At 41.9% G+C, this 9,765-nt stretch overlaps 1 protein-coding gene across 2 annotated transcripts in view; it reads left to right on the top strand.

The window, feature by feature from the left end:
- The window catches only part of ptk2bb (protein tyrosine kinase 2 beta, b), a 22,847-nt gene extending 18,435 nt beyond the window's left edge, over positions 1–4,412 (top strand). For both annotated transcript variants that reach the window (XM_016277385.1, XM_016277384.1), the window contains exon 31: positions 3,991–4,412. In XM_016277385.1, coding sequence (XP_016132871.1) covers positions 3,991–4,227 — 237 coding nt within the window. In that variant the 3' untranslated portion in view covers positions 4,228–4,412. The remainder of the gene's footprint in view (positions 1–3,990) is intronic.
- The last annotated feature ends 5,353 nt before the right edge of the window (positions 4,413–9,765 follow it).

Below are 9,765 nucleotides of genomic sequence, written 5' to 3'. Positions count from 1 at the left end.
GAGCTGGGGCGACGGGACGTGCCGTCTCCGTTCCCTCCTTCAGGGAACAAGGGTTACCATACGTAACCGAGACGTTCCCTTTCAGTCGGTCACTCTCGACGTCAAGTTGGATGACCGACAAATTGGGATCCCTATCAAAAGGCCACAGATCCTGCCACTTCCAGTGTCCTGTGGGAGCCTCCTGCACCCCTACGTTTTGGCGCAGGGCAGGGCTTCCACAAGAGGACCTGCTACTGCTGCTATGGCACTACCCACTCAGTAAGACTGGATAACACTAGGAAAACGTACCCGTTCCATTTGGGACTGAGACGTTGCGGAAGCTCCATCCTTCCCGAAGGAGGTTTCGGAAGCAAATACACACATGAACATCCCTTAGGTGCATATGGAAGATTGGAGGTGATTGTAACCCTCTTGGAGTGGCAGAAGTATGCCGGGGAAACACGGGCTCTGAAGACATACCGTGGACTTTACACATATGGGATCCACTTAGGTCTCTACATATGGAACCCAGCCCTCTACAGGTTCTCACGGATTCATTGAGAGAGGGCCTGGCGCCGGACACTCCGCCACGTCTGGCTGCCGAGGGGACGGAGGAGATCAACAGGGTCTACTATACGGACTCTCTGGAGCAGTTTTAGCAAGAAGCTTTGTGTCCGGTCTACGTAGCACCTTAAGGCTCGGACGGGACAGAGCAAAGCTAGGGCTGGATCTGCCTCCTCCGGGGGCAGCGCTTGCAGGCTCACCACCTGATCCCTGAAGAGAGTAGTGGGAACCTTGGGCACATAGTCGGGCCAGGGCTTCAGAGTTACCTGGGAGTCGAAAACCGAAAACGCGTGCAGGTCCCCTACCCTCTTGATGGAGGCCAGTGCAAGCAGGAGTAGAGTTTTCATTGACAGAAACTTCAGCTCGACTGTCTGCAAAGGCTCAAATGGGCTCTGCTGTAGTGCTGTGAGCACTAGAGTCAGGTCCCAAGAGGGTATAGAGGGGGGCCATGGAGGATTTAGCCTTCTCGCCCCCCTAAGGAACCTGATGATCAGGTCATACTTCCCCAGCGACTTCCCTTCTACGGGGTCGTGGTTTTTAGCAGCGATTGCAGCGACATAGACTTTGAGGGTGGAGGGAGACAGCCTTCGCTCCAACCCTTGCTGCAAAAAAGGTCAGCACAACTCTGATCAGGCATCTTCGGGGGTCTTCTCGGTGAGAAGAACACCACTCAATGAACAGGTTCCATTTCAAAACGTAAGTATGTCTCGTAGACGGTGCTCTCGCTGAAGTGATGGTGTCAACTGCCTCTTGGGGTAGGTCACCTAGAACCAAGGCAAACAAATCTACCTGAGCGGCTCCGAAACGTCTCCAAATCAGCTGGACCATCTGGGGATGGAGTCGCCATTCTCCCGGAAGCACGGCTCGAGACAGCTCGTCGGCTGCCCGGTTGAGCAGCCCAGGAATGTGAACAGCACGAAGCGACCTCAGATGCTTCTGACTCCAAAGGAGGTGGCGGGCAAGTTGCAACATGCGACGGGAGCGCAGACCCCCTTGTCGGTTGGTGTACGCAACGGTCGCAGTGTTGTCCGTGCGGACTAGTACATGCTTGCCTCGTAAGCGCCCTTTGAGACGGATCAAGGCAAGGTGCACTGCCAGCAACTCGAGGCAGTGACACTGCAAGCCCATTGTATGTGGCCCCCCAGCCGGTGGTTGAGGCATCCTTGTGAACCACAGCATGCCTGGAGACCTGGTCTTGGGGCACTCCTGCCCAGAGAAACGCAAGGTCTGACCACAGGGTGAAGGTTTGGCGGCAGGCTGGTGTAACTTGGACCCAGTGAGTGCCGCGTTGCCACGCCCGCCTCGGGACTCGGCCATAGAGCCAGTGCATGCTGAAGCGTTCTCCCAGGAGCTTTGTGGAACCGCCATCCTGCTCCCGAATGTATTCAAGCAGTTCAACACCGACTGAGCACGTTCCTGCGTGAGGCGGGCTGTCTGTTCAACCGAGACCAACTCCATACCGAGAAAAGAGATCCTCTGCGTCGGGGAGAGTTTGCTCTTTTCCCAGTTGACCCGCAGGCCCAACTGGCTGAGGTGTGAGAGCACCAAGACCCTGTGTTCGCACAACTGATCCTGAGACTGAGCTAATATGACCCAGTCGCCGTGGTAGTTGAGAATGTGAATGCCCTGTTCTCTCAGGGGAACAAGGGATGCCTCCGTAACTTACGTGAAGACCCGGGGTGACAAGGACAGCCCGGAGGGCAGGACCTCGTACTGATATGCTCGTCCTTCGGACACAAACTGCAGCAATGGTCTGTGGTGCGGAAGGGACGACACATGAAGTACTCGTCCTTCAGGTTGATCGCTGCAAACCAATCTCTGAATCTGAACTGAATCACATAGCCGAGCCTGACGGTTCAAAGAAGCCATCGAGACGGGCTGGGTAGCGCTAGCCAGGCTCCCAGACGCCACGCAAGTGGTACCAACTGAACTACAGGCTTACCCGCAGTGGGGCAGCAAGGAAGAACGCAGGGACCCGGCCCGGGCGTCTCGTAGCTGGTCCGAGGCGGGGTCTGAGTGTGTGTAACACTGACCTGCGTTCAACCAGAGGGTGCGTGGGTAGTCCGTTGGTTCGTCCTCCCGATCCGCCCACTGCTGCTCACTGGTGAGAGAGGAGGGTGAGTGTGATACGACACTGGATCGGCCACAACCCCCAGTCACCTCTGGGGACCCAGAGATAGAGGAAATTGCTCTTTTGTTGAGTATTTGGGTCAACAAAAGAGGTCAGTGGCAGAAAAAACAAAAGATTATCCGCCCGGCCCTCCTCCGGGGGAGGGAGTGGTGTGTTCACCATCTCCCTAAGAGCAGGTCCCTCCACCTTTGGGTTGCCCGTCTCAGGGCCTCTTGCGCTTTCGCTTGCCACCAGGTTTGGCGGATCGGCTCCACGGCGCAGCTTTGCTCCAGGCCACGGGAGCAGGGTGCCGCCCTCGGCGACGGCAGCAGCTGCACGCCGAGGCAGGATGTACCTGATGGCCTTAGTCTGCTTTTGGGCAGCGGAGAACTGCTGGGCAAAGTTCTCCACCGTGTCGCCGAAAAGGCCGGTCTGGGACACGGGGGCATTCAAGAATCGTGTCTTGTCCGTCTCGGACATGTCGGCCAGACACAGCCAGAAATGGCACTCCTGGACCACCATAGTGGACAGCGCATGACCCAGAGACCACGCCGGAACCTTCGTCGCTCGTAGCGCGAGGTCCGTCGCGGTGCGGAGTTCTTTGAGAACTTCCAGGTCGTGACCACCCTCGTGCAAGTCCCTCAGTGCCTTGGCCTGGTGCACTTGCAACAACGCTGTAGCTTGTAGGCAGAGGCAGCTTCTCCACAGGCCATATAAGCATCGCCGGCCAGTCGAGTTCCTACAGACCCGGGAGGGGGGGCACGGTTCTCCCTGCTGGGTGGAGGCAATATTAGGACACAACTGCATCGCAACCGACCGCTCCACCAGGGGGACCCTTGTAACCCCCTAGCTGCACCACCATCGAGGGTGGTGAGGAAGGAGGAACCAGCAGATCGGTTTCCGGCAGTAAAAGGTGCCGTCCACGACCTGGTGAGCTCCTCATTCACCTTCGGGAAGAAAGGCACCGAGGCGGGGCGCTGAGAACCAGCGCGGACCACCCCGAGAACCAATCGTGCAACCTTGAGGGCTCGGGACACAGTGAAAGTCTCCACTCGAGCCCTACCCCCATGGCAACTCACGCTGTGATCAGCGGCAACTGGATGCAATAATCGCATGCCAATGTGCATTGGCTCGTTTAGTTTACACTCGAAGTAGATTGGTCTCTCTAAGCGAGATCCCAATTCGTCGGTCATCCGACGTAACGTCGAGAGTGACTGACTGAAAGGGAACTTGAAATACTTGATTCAAATCAATGCAGTGAAATGTTGCGCTAAAAGTGAGTTTAATATTTTCCATTCCAGCTGAGATTTTAACAAGAGTATAAATGTTTCTCTCAGATCGAAGGCACTCAGAAGTTGTTGAATAAGGACTTGGCTGAGCTCATCAGTAAGATGCGTCTGGCTCAGCAGAACGCTATCACCTCTCTGAAGGAAGAGTGCAAGAAACAGATGCTGGCAGCGGCCCACACTTTGGCCATGGATGCCAAGAACCTGTTAGATGCTGTAGACCAGGCCCGAGTGCGCTCAAATTTGGCCAAACCCAGACCTGAGGACCCAAATTCACCGGCAGACTAGAAGAGCAGCTTGGGACATGCTGACTCACAGCTTGAGTACAGGACAGACTGATTCATCTGTATAAGATTGCAATGCAGTAATAGGGCAAAAACAAAACAAGTGCGGGACATGAAACAGCCAGAGGCGGACAATAACTAAGTACATTTACTTAAGTATTGTACTTAAGTACACTTTTTGAGTATCTGTACTTTACATGAGTATTATTTTTTCTGAGAACTTATGACTTTAGCTTCACTACATTTGAAAGACAAATATTGTACTTTTCACTCCACTATATTTCTATCAAGGTCCTTTAAGTAGAAAGCAGCACTGCATGGACTGTTCTGTGTGTGACATCAAAATACCACGAGAGCGATTAGACAGCATTTTAAAAAATGTTTTTTGGATGTCAAATAGGTCTTGCTGTTTTGCTTTTTTGTTAAAGCAGTGTTGCTGTTGTAAAGTTGTACAGCTACAGTTGTGTTGCTGGGTTTTAAAGCAGGTTTGATTTATTTTTCTTCCTTATCACTCTGTATTTACAGGATTTCACTGTCCACTCTGTTCAAATGTGGACAAATGGTTACACATAGATGTGTGCACACACACTGTCAGAGCTGTGTGAGATCTCTACCATCCTGCTTTTGTGGGGGTGGGTAGGGGTGTTAATTTTTTCCTCCATAGGTTTTTAACATTCTACAAGCTCTTTATTCCAAAGATACTACAAGCTAGTAGGTGTAATGTATTCTAAGTTGCATCAGAAGTATTGCAAGTATTACGTACAACAATAAAACATAAAAAAGGAAATTTACTTTTGGTACTTAAGTACTTCTAAAAGCAAGTACTTCTGTACTTTTACTTAAGTAAAATTCTGTCTTTACAACTTTTACTTGTAATGGAGTAATATTTGACCAGCAGTATCTGTACTTTCACTCAAGTAATAGAGTTGAGTACTTTGTCCGCCTCTGCACAGGAATAACACGTTAATAACACAAAAATAATTCAGTAATAAAGCAGTAATAACAGGAATAACACAGTGACAACAGAAATAACACAGTGACAACAGAAATAACACAGAATTAACACATTAATAACAGTAATAACACAGAAATAACTCAGGAATAACAGTAATAACAGAAATAACACCGGAAAAACAAAGTAATAACACAGGAATAACACAGAAATCACACAGGAATAACACAGTGAAAACAGAAATAGCACAGGATTAACTCAGTAATAACACAGGATTAACACAGAAATAACAGGAATAACACAGTCATAAAAGAAATAACACCGGAATAACACAGTAATAAGACAGGAACAATTCAGTAATAACATTGTAATAACGCAGTAATAAAATAGGAATAACACATTAATATAACAGTAATAGCGCTGAACACAGGAATAAAACAGGAATAATTCAGTAATAACGCGTTATTAACAGAGGAATAATACAGGATTAACACAGTAATAACTCAGGAATAACACAGTAATAACAGAAATACACAGGAATAAGACATTAACAATTCAGTAATAACACAGTCATAAAAAAGGTATAACACAGGAATAACTCAGTAATAACACAGTTATAATGCATTAATAACACAGGAATAACTCAGTAATAGCAGCAATAACAGGAATAACAGAAATACACAGGAATACCACAGTAATAAGACAGGAACAATTCAGTAATAATGCAGTAACAACCAGTAATAAAAAAAGAATAACACAGGAATAACTCAGTAATAACACAGTAATAACGCATTAATAACACATTAATAACGTAGTTATAACACAGTAATAACTAAGTAATAACACAGTTATAACGCAGTAATAACACAGGAATAACTCAGTAATAGCAGCAATAACAGGAATAACACAGTAATAACAGAAATAACACAGAAATAACACAGTGACAACAGAAATAACACAGGATTAACTCAGTAAAAACACAGTAATAACAGAAATTACTCGGGACTAACACAGTAATAACACAGGAATAACTCAACTCATTAATAAGACAGTAATAACAAAGAAATAACAGTAATAACACAGGATTAACACAGTAATAACGCATTAATAACATTAATAATGTAGTTATAACACAGTAATAACTCAGTAATAACACAGTAATAACACAGGAATAACTCAGTAATAACACAGTAATAACACAGGAATAACTCAGGAATAACAGAAATAACACAGGAATAACAGAAATCACACAGTGACAACAGAAATAACAGTAATAACGCAGTTATAACACAGGAATAACACAGGAATAACAGAAATACACAGGAATAACAGTAATAAGACGGGAACAATTCAGTAATAAGACAGGATTAATAATACACAGGAATAAGACAGGAACAATTCAGTAATAACACAGTAATAACGCAGTAATAACACAGTAATAACATAGTTATAACACAGTAATAACACAGTTATAACGCAGTAATAACACAGGAATAACTCAGTAATAGCAGCAATAACAGGAATAACACAGTAATAACAGAAATACACAGGAATAACACAGTAATAAGACAGGAACAATTCAGTAATAACACAGTAATAAGACAGGAATAACACCGTAATAACACAGGATTAATTCAGTAATAACACAGGAATAACGCAGTAATAACACATTAATAACATAGCTATAACACAGTAATAAGACAGGAATAACACCGTAATAACACAGGATTAATTCAGTAATAACACAGGAATAACGCAGTAATAACACATTAATAACATAGCTATAACACAGTAATAAGACAGGAATAACACCGTAATAACACAGGATTAATTCAGTAATAACACAGGAATAACGCAGTAATAACACATTAATAACATAGCTATAACACAGTAATAAGACAGGAATAACACCGTAATAACACAGGATTAATTCAGTAATAACACAGGAATAACGCAGTAATAACACATTAATAACATAGCTATAACACAGTAATAAGACAGGAATAACACCGTAATAACACAGGATTAATTCAGTAATAACACAGGAATAACGCAGTAATAACACATTAATAACATAGCTATAACACAGTAATAACACAGTAATAACAAAAATAACACAGGAATAACGCAGTAATATCAATAATAAATCAGGAATAACACATTAATTAACACAGGAATAACTCAGTAATAACACAGTAATAACGCAGTAATAACACATTAATAACATAGTTATAACACAGTAATAAAACAGGAATAACTCAGTAATAGCAGCAATAACAGGAATAACACAGCAATAACAGAAATAACACAAAAATCACACAGGAATAACACAGTGACAACAGAAATAACAAAGTAGTAACGCAGTTATAACACAGGAATAACACAGTGATAACAGAAATACACAGGAATAAGACAGGAACAATTCAGTAATAAGACAGGAATAACACAGTAATAACGCAGTAATAACACAGGAATAACACAGTAATAGCACAGGAAACCACAGTAATAGAAATAACACTGTATTAAAACAGTAATAATTCAGTAATAATGAATTAACACAGGAATAATACAGGATTAACACAGTAATAACTCAGGAATAACAGAAATACACAGGAATAACACAGTGACAACAGAAATAACAGTAATAACGCAGTAATAACGCAGTTATAACACAGGAATAACACAGTAATAACAGAAATACACAGGAATAACACAGTAATAAGACAGGAACAATTCAGTAATAAGACAGGAATAACACAGGATTAATTCAGTAATAACACAGTAATAACGCAGTAATAACACAGGAATAACACAGTAATAGCACAGGAAACCACAGTAATAGAAATAACACTGTATTAAAACAGTAATAATTCAGTAATAATGAATTAACACAGGAATAATACAGGATTAACACAGTAATAACTCAGGAATAACAGAAATACACAGGAATAACACAGTGACAACAGAAATAACAGTAATAACGCAGTAATAACGCAGTTATAACACAGGAATAACACAGTAATAACAGAAATACACAGGAATAAGACAGGAACAATTCAGTAATAACACAATAATAATGCAGTAATAACCTAGTAATAAAAAAGGAATAACTAAGTAATCACAGTTATAACGCAGTAATAACACAGGAATAACTCAGTAATAGCAGCAATAACAGGAATAACACAGAAATCACACAGGAATAACACAGTGGCAACAGAAATAACACAGTAATAACACAGGATTAACTCAGTAATAACAGAAATTACTCGGGACTAACAGGAATAACACAGGAATAACTCATAATAACTCATTAATAACAGGAATATAACAAAGAAATAACAGTAATAACACAGGATTAACACAGGAATAACACAGTAATAACGCAGTAATAACATAGTTATAACACAGTAATAACACAGGAATAACTCATTAATAACTCATTAATAACACAGTAATAACAAAGAAATAACACAGGAATAACACAGTAATAACAGCTAAAAAACAGGAATAACACAGTAATAACACAGGATTAACACAGGAATAACACAGTAATAATTCAGTAATAACGCAGGATTAACTCAGTAATAACACAGTAAAAACGCAGTAATAACTCAGGAATAAATCAGTAATAACAGAAGTAACACAGGAATAACACAGTAATAGCACAGAAATAACTCAGGATTAAATCAGTAATAACAGAAATAACACATTAATAACACAGGAAAAACACAGTAATAACAGAAATAACACAGTAATAAAACAGTAATAGCGCATTATTAACAGAGGAATAATACAGGATTAACACAGTAATAACTCAGTAATAACAGGAATAACAAGTAATAACAGAAATACACAGGAATAACACAGTAATAAAACAGGAATAACACATTAATAACGCAGAACTAATACATTAATAACACAGTAATAACACAAAAATAACACAGTAATAACACATTAGTAACACAATAATAACAGGAATAACACGGTAATAACACAGTAATAACTCAGTAATAACACAGTTATAACAGAAATAACACAGGATTAACACGTAATAACACAGTAATAAAACAGAAATAACAGGAATAACTCAGTAATAGCAGAAATAACACAGTAATAACAGAAATAACACAGGACATACACAGTAATAACACAGGTATAATTCAGTAATAATACAGGAATAACACAGAAATAACAGTAATAACACAGGAATAACTCAGTAATAACACAGAAATCACACAGTAATAACACCGGAATAATTCAGTAACAACACATTAATAACACAATAATAACAGAAATAACACAGAAATAACACAGTAATAACACAGAAATAACACATTAATAACACAGGAATAACAGGAATAAACACAGGAATAATACAGGCATAACACAGGATTAACACAGTAATAACACAGCAATAACACAGGATTAACACAGTAATAACACAGCAATAACACAGGATTAACACAGTAATAACACAGCAATAACACAGGATTAACACAGTAATAACACAGCAATAACACAGGATTAACACAGTAATAACACAGCAATAACACAGGATTAACACAGTAATAACACAGCAATAACACAGGA

Source organism: Sinocyclocheilus grahami, unplaced genomic scaffold (assembly GCF_001515645.1).
Source record: "Sinocyclocheilus grahami isolate Dianchi unplaced genomic scaffold, SAMN03320097.WGS_v1.1 scaffold111.1, whole genome shotgun sequence".
NCBI lineage: Eukaryota > Metazoa > Chordata > Actinopteri > Cypriniformes > Cyprinidae > Sinocyclocheilus > Sinocyclocheilus grahami.
The sequence above is the reverse complement of the archived record's forward strand: the minus strand, read 5'-3'. Positions and strand labels throughout refer to the sequence as shown.